This window comes from Sminthopsis crassicaudata, chromosome 2, assembly GCF_048593235.1.
Source record: "Sminthopsis crassicaudata isolate SCR6 chromosome 2, ASM4859323v1, whole genome shotgun sequence".
In the NCBI taxonomy this organism is placed as follows: domain Eukaryota; kingdom Metazoa; phylum Chordata; class Mammalia; order Dasyuromorphia; family Dasyuridae; genus Sminthopsis; species Sminthopsis crassicaudata.
Genome location: NC_133618.1, coordinates 531,552,311 through 531,565,753, shown reverse-complemented (window position 1 = coordinate 531,565,753; position 13,443 = coordinate 531,552,311). Strand labels below are relative to the sequence as shown.

General features: G+C 38.1%; 1 protein-coding gene across 2 annotated transcripts in view; it reads left to right on the top strand.

Moving 5' to 3' along the window:
- MYO1E (myosin IE) overlaps positions 1–11,092 on the top strand; it is a 223,413-nt gene extending 212,321 nt beyond the window's left edge. For both annotated transcript variants that reach the window (XM_074294635.1, XM_074294637.1), the window contains exons 27-28: positions 8,815–8,984; positions 9,919–11,092. In XM_074294635.1, the coding sequence (XP_074150736.1) occupies positions 8,815–8,984; positions 9,919–9,995 (247 nt within the window). In that variant the 3' untranslated portion in view covers positions 9,996–11,092. The remainder of the gene's footprint in view (positions 1–8,814; positions 8,985–9,918) is intronic.
- The last annotated feature ends 2,351 nt before the right edge of the window (positions 11,093–13,443 follow it).

Sequence of the window (13,443 nt, the reverse complement as noted above, 5' to 3'; positions counted from 1 at the left end):
GATGGATAAAATGTATACATAATTTTGTAAAGCATAAATTCAAAGCCATTTCAAGGAGGACGCTAACAGCTGGAGGTGGGGACTAGGAATTATGGAGAATATGGCACTTGAATGAAGCCTGCAAAATAGCTAGTTATTCAAATAAGTAGAAATGAGAGAAGAGATAACAATCAAGGAAGGGGAGATGGCCAGTCCAAAAGCTTGGAGTTGGAGCATCATGAAGTATAGAAAAAAACAGTAGAGGTGAATTGTGAAATGCACCAAGTAAGTTGGAGCTAGATTGTGTAGGGCTTTAAACAACAAAGGAGCTTGCATCGTTGAGGTAACAGGAAGATACCAGGATTTCTTGAATAAGAGAGAGGAATAGTCAAATCTATGCTTCAAGAATTCCATTTTGGAAGCTGTGCAGAAGAGGGGGATAGAGAGCAACTTTAGAAAGGCAGACAAATTATTACAATCGTTTAGGTTGATGGCTGTATCAGTGGAGAAAATGGAGACAGGAAATATTGTAGAGGTAGAAATGATAAAACTTGACAAAGATATGAGTGGTGAGAAAGAGTGACTGAGTAGAGAAAAGATGAACCTGAGGTCAAGAATAATGGTAGTGCCTTTAACAAAAATAGGCAAGTTTGGAAAAGGAGTGGGTTTTGGACATGTTGAGTTACGTTATTCATTTAGAAATTTCTGATAGGCAGTTTGTGCCATGGGATTGGAACTTGGGTAGGAGAGCTGGGAGTTATCTGAGTAGAGATGATCTTTGAACCTATGGAAGTTGCCAGGAGAAAATTTATAGTTTATAAAGAGTACAGAGCTTTAGCTGATAATATTCACAGCTTGGGGGCTAGATATAGATGGTGATCCAGTGACATAAGGAAAACTGAGAGAGAAAAGAATATTCATAGAAAACTAGAATTGTCAATCCTCTCTTGGGAATAACATACATAGCCAAGCTCACAAATTGCCTTTTGCTCATGTATGTAGTACTTTTGATTAACAAGCATGTCTGTGCTAGTGATGTTTAGATAAGATCAGCAGGGTGGAGAGTCTCTGGGTCAATGTTCTATTCTACACTGCACATTATGTTAGGTCACTACATGGCCATTCTGACCAACACAAGACCCTTGGTCCTGCTTTCTCTTCCATTATGACAGCAAAGCTAATTAAGTGACTTATGAGCAACTGGAAAAAAAATATTGTCAGCTCCCCGTGATACTGGGAAAAAGTAAAACTTCAATAATCTAAGATAAAGTATGATAGACCCCAGTTTCTTAAACTGTGGTCTGCAGCCCCTTCTGGGGTGTCATAATATGTATGTGTTGTCTTTCTTTCTCCAGTTGTTCTATATATTTTATGAGTATATCTAATTTCCTCAAGTTCCTTGAGGAATATTGTGATAGTGGGTTTTTTTCCTATGTAGCCTAATGCTACACATTAATATATGATAGATTTAATAAAAACTTATTAATTGACTGATAGACAAATTAATATATCCAGAGGAAAGCCTCCCGGAACATGAGGGGTTTGAAAACCATGTTATAACAAACAGATAGAGGAACTAAGGATGCTTATTTTGAAGAACATTAGAATTTGTGGAAGAATAGATGTTGTATATGGCACCAAAGGGTTACAAAGAAATAGGAGCAACTAGATGATGCAGTGGCTAGAGCACCAGCCTTGAATTCAGGAGGACCCGAGTTCAAATCTGGTCTCAGACAGACACTTAACACTTCCTAGCTGTGCGACCCTGAGCAAGTCACTTAACCCCAAATACTTCACACTCAAATTACAGAGGTAGATCTCAGGTCAATATAAAGAATTTTCTAATAATCCAACAGTCAAATGAGTTCCTCGTCACTAGAAGAACTTAAAGACCAAATTCAAAGTTTAACTTGCATATACAGCCCACCAAAACTCCCAAATCTGGCCAAACCAAATTAAAATATAATTGAAAAAATGGTTAACATATAAATGAAGTTACAGTAAAACACAGATGATGCTAATTTGTGGTTTTCTAAGCTAATAGGCAGCCAAGGGATCTGGATCTTTTTGAATTTGACACCCTTGGTATAGAGATGACCTATCAGGGATAGAAAGGATCCTCACCTGAGTTCAGAGGTTAGGTTATTTGACCTCAGAAATCCTTTCCAACTTGCTAAAATCCTATGATTTTTGTGATCATCTACTAAGAATGTACACAGTGATTTTTATGATCATCCACTGTGTCATCCACTAAGAATGAAATTTGAGAGATCTGTAATTTTCTGAACTAATGAACTTTGATTTAGTTTAGGAAATGTACATTGAGAGGGTATACAAGAAATAGGCTTCCTGCCTATTTCTATCTATTTCTGTCATGGGATAAAATTTGAAAGGAGAAAGACAATAGTGTGGCCAGTACCTGCTAAAAAATCCAGCAATGCAAAGTGGAATGCTGTTTGCCCTATGTCTTCTTCTCTTCCCTTCCCCCAACATATATTCTCCCTACACATTTGCCTGGCTCCCTATCAGCACAAACACATGCCTTCTCTCAAGGCATGGGCTCAGTTCAATGGTAAATAATACTCCATTATCTCAAAGCTGTAATGGATTCAAAAAAGCTCCAGCTGCTGAATGACGAGTGTCTTGTTTAGCCAAGTGAAATGACCCAGAACAAAGGGAGTGTTGCAAATCTTAAGTGAAGAGAATGCTTGAGTCATTTTGGTTAAAGTAGGGATTTTGGCTGAATTCTGATGGCTTGTCTTTGCTGCCTTGATTGAGTACATAAATTTTCAAGTTTCTTTTTTTTTTGGGGGGGGGGGACAATAGGAAACTGTCCCAAGGAAGCAAACTGAGACCTATGACTCTCATGCATTTCCAACTATTACCTTCCACCACCATCCTCCACCTTTTAGTATACACAAACAGTTCTCTTCAGAGCATGTTGGCAGAGGTCACACTTAGTAAATAAGTGCCTCCCTGCACAGCCTAAAGAAGTTGGTCTGGCCCAAGAGCAGCAAGTGAGTTTTCCGGTAATCTGCTTGAATGTTTTTTATCAAATTTTTTATTATTATTTACCTTTTTGGATGATAACTTATTAGTATAACCCCCTCCATCTTGAATTCTTTGTCATAAATGAAGTTAAAAGTCAACCATCAGAGGCAATATTCTGCACTCATAGACTCCCATGCCTCTAAAGGAAGCAAGGGGGTGCATTTTTTCATTTGTATTCTGAGAAGTGCTTTCTTTCATTTATTTTCTGAGATGAGTACTGCATCAATTCGTTGTTCTTTCATGTTTCTCTCAATCCCTCATACTTAAGTATTTCTTACAGAAAAACAGTATTCCATTACATTCACATACTGTAATTAGTTCAGTCTTTCCTGGTCAATAGGTGCCTGTTTCTGGCTTTTTTCTACCACATGAATATATTTACATAAATGGCACCTTTCTGTCTTTAATTTCCCTGAGGTAAATGAACAGAAGTTGGAATTTTAGGTGAAGAGGAGTGTGAGCAGTTAAGATTAATTTATATTATTTCAAATTGTTTCATAAGTAAGTGGGAAGAATTCACAGCTTTAACTAGCCAATGTTGTAAAAATTAGAAATGCTGCTTGCTTTGTCAGTGATTATGCTAGTCAAAACCTTCATTCACATATCTGAGCAGTCTTTCAACAAATAGCTGTGATAGATGTTTTAGGAGATATAGAAGCAGGATAAAATAGTCTTTGTTCTTAAAGATTCCTGGGGAGACCAGGTGAACTTTCATACATACACACATGTGCACATGCTAATATCATTTGAGGTATAAGGTAAAACATAATCACAAGAATAAGGAAACTAACTTTTTTCTGGGGTTATGATGTGGCTGGCCCTGAAGGCAGTCCTACAACAGGCATGTCGCTTGTGTTTTAAGCATAGGACCTTTATTGAAATAAATGCACATTTTTCCAGGGAGACTATTTTGAAAGGAACAAAATGCTGTCACATTATTTCATGATTTTTACATGTGTGCTTTTTTATGGGGGGGGGAGTTCCTTTTTCTTCTTTCACATGCTACTACTGATTCACTATACAATTCAAACTTTCCTCTATCCCAGGCCACTAACTTCTACAAGCTACTAACAGCTTGATTCCAGTTGGAATAGGTTGGAATAGGTTTCAACTTCTGTGTCTGATTCCAACAGCTCCTTCATGTTTTCTCTTCTCTCTGATGACCTATTGATAACCTGCTTTAAGTCTTCATCTCCTCTCAGCTGGATTACTGTTATAGCCTCTTCTACCTCCTACTGTCTTCCATACAGCTGCTGAATTAGTATTCCTAAAACATAGGTCTGACCATTTCACTTCCCTGCTCAAGACTCCCTATTGTCTCTAAGATAAAAATAAAACCTTCATACTGGCAATGAAAGGGCTTCACAGTCTGCCCCAGCCAACCTTTCCAAACTTCAGATTTTTCTCCTTCCAATACAATGGTCATGATACACTAATCTACTGTTCTCCAATCTCATGTGACTGTTTGCAAAGCCTGTCATGAAATGTACTTCCTCCTCTTATGTCTGCCTCTTAAGAGTTCTTGATTTCTTTCAAGAACAGGTTCAGGTAAAATCTCCTCTGTTCCTCCTATTTGTTAAAATTCTGCATTTCCTTAAGCTCACGAACTAAGAACTGAAAAGAAACTTGGACCTTCTCATTTTATAAATAAGATAAATGAACCCCAGGGAGGTGGAGTAAATTGTACAGGGTCACACAGATAGTAAACATTATAGCAGGATCTGAACCCAGAATCCCTGACTCCAGAACCACTTTTTTCCTCAGCTTTTTTGTTTGCCCAGCATCTGGTATGGTGCTTTGCACAAAGAAGGTTCCTAGTAGTTTCTGTAGAATTCAGTTGCTTCCAATTCTTCCTACGAGAAAAGCACCAATCAGGAGCCACGCCAATTTGTGTTAATGGTGCATTTTTCCTGGCATAAAGAAACAGACAAATATTCTCTCTTGCCCACACCCAGTATTTAGTTTGTTTTGTGCTCTCCAACCTGCTTTAATGGAAATGTCAGCTGTATTTTTCTTATAATGGGATTTGACCTTCCATAAATGGAAAGTAAAATAACTACTTCTTAGCTTCTTTCCCACCTCCAGTCCTTCCTTCCTTTTTTTTTAAATTTGCTTATTGCAGAGAAATCAGATGACTCCTCTTAATACCTAGGCTAATGGCTTTTATTAGTACAGTGCTGACATAGTCTCAGTATAAGCTACTTTAATTAAGAAACTACTTACACCGCATACTTTCACAGTAAGCATTTCTCAGAACAGGAAAGCTGGGATTTTCAATAAACATTAACTAGGAAATGATTTATGCCTGAGATGCATAGCAGGTGTATTTGCCTCTCAGAGGAAAGCAAAGCAGTTTGGATGTATGAAAAAGAGGTCAGTTCCAGGGAGTGGATATTGAGTGACCTTTAGGTTCTATTCCCGCCCTACTCCCTGTCCCATTTTTCCTGGATGGAAGGGCTCTGCCACATTCCTGGTACATTGCCTAAGTTCCAAAGGAATGAGTGAGTCTCACAGCAGGAGGAACATCTCCCCCTGCTGGTTCTTGGGGCCCCACTCTCCTACCAGCAGCCCTCTCCCTCACCTCCCCACCCACCTGTTTGTGATTATTACTGTGAGCCAGGTGTGCTCACCAGCAGTTTGTCATCTCTAATCTGTCTCCCAACCCCCAATTTTCTCTGAAGGTAGGAGCAAAAGATGAGTAGAAATACCGGGGATTTTCCTTCTTTGGTGGTTTAAAAAAAAAAAAACCCACTTTCATACTGTGCTTCTTGTGCAAGTATGCATGATTTCATCTTATCGGAAAGCACTGATTAAGTACCTACTGTGTGCTAGGCAGTAGGGTACAACAAGCAAAAATGGAATCCTCCTTTTGAGAAACATATTTCATAGTAGGTAGACAAGTTAAGATAGACTTCAGTTCAGAAAGCAAAAGAGCAGAGGATTTCTTTCTACTTGACTCAATCAATTCTAGCTCATAGGATAGTAATATAGGTTTTAAAGCTGAAAAGAACCCCTAACATCATCTTTTTTGTCTTGGACCCCTTCTCAGAACAAGGTTTGAAAAGCATAAAATATGTTGCATGGGATTATAAAGAAAACTCAAATTATACCAGAATACAATTATCAAAGTATTTTTATTTAATTTCAAAATTTTTGGAACACACTATATTTGTATTCCCCATGCATAATGCATGGGCATTTAATCAAGATTTTTTTTTTATTCACATTCACTCAAAATTGTGTTCAATAAAAAAGAAATCACCCAAATTTTTTTTAATGTTCTTGTCATTCTGAAGAAAAATAAAAAGCAATAAACATGAAGATTTCTAGATACAAAGTAGTACAGAAAATAAGGATATATGAAGTTATGTCTCCGTTACAGAGATATCAATTCCAAATACAAGAGTATATATGCATGTGTGTATATATATATATTTAAAATTTGTAAACCCCTGTATTATTTAGATGAAGAAACTGATACAGGCAAAGGAGGATGCTCATTGTCAAATAGTAAGCTCCACAATATTACGCATTCTTATGGAGAGGGGAAATAGCAAAATTAAGAGGAAGCCAAGAAATGGAAAGAAAGAGAGAAAGAAAGGGAAAAAAAGAGTTAATATTTAATATGTATTACAGGCTAGGTGATCAATGGATAAAGAATACTGGGCCTGGAGTCAGGAAGTCCCAAGTTCGAATCTGGTCTTAGATACTTAGTAGCTGTATGAGCCTGAGCAAGTCACTTAACTCTGTTTGCCTCAGTTTCTTCATCTAAAATGAGCTAGAGAAGGAAATGGCAAACCACTCCAGTATCTTTACCAAGAAAACCCTAAGGACAGTATCATCCATGTGGTCACAAAAAGTTGTACATGAAGGAACAACAACAATATATTATACACACACAAACATATCCATAAAATCTTTATGTGAACAACATACATATGTATGAGAAGGAAGGGAATTGGGAGGTTTCATAAATGATTTTCTATCAGAAAATATATCTTGACAACTGAAAAGCATAGAACCTACAAGAGTTCATGAGGTTTATGTTGCCTTTTTTAAGCATTTGATTGAGTAGTAAAATCAGGTGTAAAATGAAATTGTATAATATCATATAACTTTAGCTGTACTAAAGGTATCAGGGCCAGCTCCTATGAGTTTGCACAGGCTTGGTATGCACATCCTGCTCCTGTCTGTCTCTTGGAATCCCTAGTTTTTCTTCAAAGTTTAGCTTATTTAGCCTTCCCCAATTCCTTCACCTGCTAGTGCTTTTCATTTCCAACACCACCACATCTACTCACCTTTATTTGTTTTGTATGTCCTTCTAGGTATCTGTTGTTTTCTCCAAAGGAATTTATGTCCCTTGATGGCAGAAACTATTTTACTTTCTTTGTATTCCCAGCATCTGGGATGCAGTAGGGGCTTAGTTAAAGGTTGTTCCATTTTTAGAGCCTTGTTGGAGCACTGACAGATGATATTTTAAAATATACAACCTATAAGGGGCAGCTAGGTGGCACAGTGGGTAGAGCACCAGCCTTGAATTCAGGAGGACCCGAGTTCAAATATGGTCTCAGACACTTAACACTTCCTAGCTGTGTGACCCTGGGCAAGTCACTTAACCCCAGCCTCAGGGGGGAAAAAAAAAAAAATATATATATATATATATATATATATATATATACAACTTATGTCTTTAAAATGAAACTTTCAACCAACATGAAAAAATTAAAGAATTGGATTATGTAATGATTTTCCCTTTTATTTTTCCATTCTATGAATAGATTGGCAGAAGAAAGATAAGTCGTGATGCTTACTATTTTTCAAATTAAGTTCAACTAGTCCAAAGAAACCATATGTGTATGTGTGCACATGTGCACACACACACACTCATAGTGATACCACATTTATCTTGGAGACAACAGAAGGATTTCTCTGCATGCTTTCTCTTTCTTCCAGTACTCTTCTTCCTTTCTCAAAGACTTTTCCAGCTTTTGTCCTAGCTCTCTTGCTATAACAAAACTTCTCTTAGAAAAAGACGGTCAGCTGTCAGTGGTGTAAATTTTAGTGTGAATTTAAGGCATCGTGGTCTTTCTCACGTACTACATTTTGTGATGAAAAGTTTTATCTTTAGTTAAAGGCATTTCATACTTTAATTAAGAGGTTTTAAAATGACCACTAAGTACTTGCTTTCTCTGTCCTATGTGGAAATAATTACATAACTTATTCATTAGTGACTGAGATATGACACAGCTCCCATCACAACTAAACAAATTATATATGAACATCATCAGAAATTATTATACTGTTAAGAAATGATTAATCGAGAATTCAGAGACATGATGAAATAATAAGCTCCAGAGATTTTAATCAGAGATTAAAACAAGCAGGAGAAGAATTTATGTAATGAACACAAGTTATATCAGAGATATAACTGATTGATGCAGTAATCAACTGTGATTTTAGAGAACTGTCACTTGCTTGCTTCTCAAAAGAGATGTGTTGGGCTATGTGAGTGAAATGAGGAGCCCATTTTCAGACATGGAAAATGTATTGATTTGCTTTGCTTACATGTATTTCTTTATCACAGGAAAAGAACCATTGGAAAATGACATGTTGTCAGAGGAATAAAAAAAAAACAACTTAAAAACACACACACAATCTTCACTAAAAATGTGCCTAGTGTGGAGCGCTAGAATTAGCTGTCTCCATTTCAGAAGTCATTCATTCCTGTGCAGTGAGAATGCCCCATAGACTGTGTATTCACCACTCTCTTGCTCCTCTCTACAGTGTCCGGAGACAGACAACAAATCGGCCTCCCCCAGCAGGTGGCAGACCCAAGCCCCAGCCCAAACCTAAGCCTCAGGTACCACAGTGCAAGGCTCTGTATGCTTACGATGCTCAGGATACAGATGAACTCAGCTTTAATGCCAATGATATCATCGATATTATCAAAGAAGGTAAGAGTTTGATCATCTGAGACTATTTCTGGAAACTCTTAGCATTGCACCAGGTTGGGTGGCCAAGATGCAGAAACAAGCTGGGAGATTCAGAACCTGGGGTCAGAAAGCCAGGGCTTAAGAAATTTGCAGTTACTGGTGCTCAGAAAATGATGGGTTTTGGAAAATGCAGATAGATCTCAAGTCAGGTGCATCATTTAAATCAGAATATCAGGATATGAGCCAATTCTACAGTGAAAAAAACCCGAGTTCAAATATTCAACTTACAGAGTTCCTGATTAGACAGAATTTTTTTTTTTTTTTTCAGAGACAATTGGGGTTAAGTGATATGCCCAGGGTCACACAGCTAGAAGTGTCTGAGGCCATATTTGAACTCAGGTCCTCCTGACTTCAGGGCTGGTGCTATATCCACTGCGCCACCTAGCTGCCTCTATGAATAGTCTTTCATTTGATTCCCACAACCACACTTGGGAAATTGAGGCAGAGGGTATGTGATTAGTCCAGAGTCACAGCTGAGATGTATCTGAGATCATAGTGAACTTGATACTCCAGGTTCAGCCAGAAGGCTTCTGCTTCATCTACCCACACCAAAAAGAAATATGACTGAGTCTTGGAAGCATCAAGCTTATCAGTTACCCAGAAGCAAGCTCACAGTATCACAGAGATATGGAGGAACAGACCTAGAGCCCTACTCTGGGGGAGCTGACAGGAGAGACAGACAGGAAGAGGAAGACAAGGGAAGAAGAAAGGAGATGGACTAGTTATCCTCTAAGGTCCCTCCCAGCTGTGATGTTTTATGATTCTGTATTTACTGTTATATTGCAAAAAAAATTTTCTCTTCCCATGCAAACGGAACTGCTGGTTCAGCCCCACAGCAAAAGTGAGGTTTGGGGCTGAATAGTAATGATAACTTCATCTTTCTTTGAACCCACAGACCCCTCAGGCTGGTGGACAGGTCGACTGAGAGGCAAACAAGGACTGTTCCCCAACAACTATGTGACGAAGATCTGAACACAAAGCGATGCTGGACCATATTTAGGAAGGAGTCCTAGAAACAGATGAAGCACAGAACATCTTAGATGACTCCCCTTCTAAGTAATAAGCAATTTCTTCTCTGTGGCCCGGAACTGCGCCTTCACTAGGGAGCTTATTAAGAAGCCGGGGGGGGGGGGGGGGGTATTGTTAGGAATTATTCTTATCTAAAAGGCAACCAGGTAGACTAAGTCATAGGAATACAGAAGGACAGAGATTTATTTATTGTATTTAAACTTGGTTAGATGGAAGGTGAAGTCCATTCAGTCCTTTTGATTTTTGTCAAAGCAGCAAGTCATTTTCCAATGCAGGCCCAGGAAAGTGTTAATGGCTGTTTGTTGACAAGTGCCTTTTAGTTGAAGTCCCTGGTTTAAAAAAAAAAAAAGACAAAACAAAAAACCCCAAACTTTTTGATACAGTCTTCTCTACACTTCTCTGCCAAAGCTGCAACTCTCCCTGGAAGGATTTATCCCAAACAAAACTCTGGATCACCCTTGGAGAGAAGACTGACAATTAAGAGTATGAGTGAACAGTTTGCATCCAAACTGAAGGGGAGGGATGCTGTGCTAAAAATCTCTTCAAGCAGATATGGAACAGCTGGTTTGCACTTTGCCCAGACTTGGTTGTAAGGGATGGTCTGGCTGGGCAGGAGCAGGGGGCATAGGAGGAATGGGTTATCCATGTTGCCTTCTTTGTGTCTTAAATTGGAATGTGGCTGGCCCATGTTGGTTTTATGTGTAATGTTGTACCTATTACAAGAAGGATCACTCTTCCTCAAGCTGTACATTTATAAAAGCAGAACATATACTGTATATACAAAATCATCAAATGGTAGAAACATGTATGAATGTATAATGTAGTATTCCACTGTACTTAGTTGTGAGTTAGTTTATTATAAGACTTGCACCAGGTACTTACGAATGTGCACTATTCCTTTCCAATTATAGAATCAGTGTTACTGCTCTAGCCCATGCCTTTCTCCATACCCATTTTGGATATCTATTACTTTTCTTATTGGTATCATCTTCATCTTCTCCACTCCACTCCCCAACTCTCCCAAATAAACAGGAATTGGTGAACTGCATTGTTCATTCATAGGTTCAAACACAGATTCCTATTTCTTCATTCTTCCTTCCCTCCCTATCTAGCAAATCTCTTGACAGTTGGAAAATCAAGGCATGGAAACCATACAGCATGAGGCTGTGACCTGTTTTCTATTAGAAAATAAAATACAAGGACCATGAACTAATATAAAGCACCTTATATCAAGAACTGGAAACATAAAACTTGATTCAATAAATACACTTTTTAAAAGCTCTTTAGTTCCATATTATGAGTAGTTAAGGAAAAGAAATAACAGAGGGAAAGTGAAAATAAAATAAAGGGGGGGGGAGCGACACCCAGAAATAGAGGAGGCATGGTGAGATCACCACAAACTAGAGGGAGGGGTAGGATATTATCCCATCTACCTAGTCTGTTCTTCCTACAATATCTTGTATCCTCAGCTCAGAGTTCAAAATCAACCCCCTTTCTGATTTCTCTAGCTTTACCAGGGACTATCTCCAACCCTATCAATTCTCACTTCCCAAGGTCTAACCTTTTTAAGCTAGACCTAACATACTTAGTCCAAATGCTTGCCCAACCTGATCCTGGACCCAATAATCACAAGTACTTCAACCACTAATCCTTCATCTTTGGGCAAACTACTTGATCATCTACTTTTCCTCTTGGGAGTTTGGAGAAAGGAGGAAAGAATGTCATCTTTAGAATAGAAACCTTACGTAGTGAGGGCACAAATGCATAGTGGTAATAACTGATGTGTATATGAAGCTTTTAAAGTTTACAGGTCATTTTACCTACATGATCTCCTGTGTGCTTCAAAAGACTCTGGGTATGTTATCTCCATTTCACAGATGAGGAAATTGAAGCTCATAAAGCCCACTCATTTGACTCCAGACTCTTCCTAATGTCAAAATCTGTCAGTCCCCTACACCATGTGGACAGTTATGGGACCTTAGTCTTTTATTATGGCTACAATACTATTTATTTATTGAAATTGAGATTTAAGGCATTGTGCTTGCTCAGATACGCCTGGGGAAAGGTTGATTCTCCCTATTTCAAAACAGATAATACGGTGATAGGAAAACTGATGTTTCTCTGATCAAGACTTGATTAGTCCAAATCACATTTCAAGATCTTGATTTTAACATAGCCCACATCTGTCTGTATTAACTGATCTGAACTGATTGCTATCTTTCAGGAACACCTCTTCAAAGGATATATAACCCGTGACCCCACTGCTATTAGGTTTCTTTGGTAGAAGAGAGACAGTCAAGTGACTACCCTTTTATTAACTACATGATGGACTTAATAAAATAATTAAATGACTCAGAAAAAAAAATGGGAGAAAATGGTGGTACTATTTTAGAAGGTTTATTTTAGAAAATTAAGTAAAATTAACCGAGGGCCAGCAATTCCCATTCCACTACATTTGAGGAGATCCTTGATGGAAAAGATCTAGATTTTTATAGATCTGAAGGCATTAGTTAGGAAGATAAGATAAAAGGGTTTCTGTATAGTAGGCCAAAGTCAACTGTTTATTTTCTTCAGAGGTTGCTCCTCTCTGTAATCATTGTGTCTGCCTGGGTTCTAGCAGCAGATACCAGAAAGGAAATCTGGGTAAAGTACATATTTAGTCAAGATCCTTGTGATAGACAAGAATTTGATTATTTTGAGATTTTTTTTTTTTTTGCCTATTTGCAGATTTTCCATCAAATTCCAATCAGTTTATGTTGCCAAATACATGGCACCTTCCATCACAAAATCCCTTGCCAAGCAGATTCCTTCTGAAATCTCAAAATTATTCTCCAGAAGGGGTTCTCTCTCACAAAATCTTCCCATTCTCAAAGTTGCTCACATTTTCCCCTATCCTTTTTCTTCCTCCCTGGTCTTCCTGTTTCATTTCTTTTCTTTGTTTTTTCTCTTTTTAGAATATTTTTCTTGATAATTTCTCCTAGGACTCCTGTTCTGGACTGCCTTTTACTTTTCTGGGCCGCACTTTCCCTAGTGATAAGCCCTTCTGCCTTCTTCTTAGCACGGATCACTTCCTCATACAAATGAACAACACTTGATCCCTCAACACCCTGTGAGATAAATATCCCTATTTGATAAAAGACACAGAGCAGCCAAATGGCTGCCCCCAAATCACAATTCATTACAGACCAAATCAGAACTAGAACCCTGATATTCAATCCCTTTCTCTTCCCACAAGGCAGAACTACTCTTTGACTTAAGTCCAATAAATGAAATATTTATAGAAAGCTAATGGTTGACAAGCTATAGCTTATAAATTCAGTGATCTAGAATTTAAAGAAATACTTTCTGAAAATCTAGAATTTTGAATTCATGTAGACTGTTGAAATTTCCC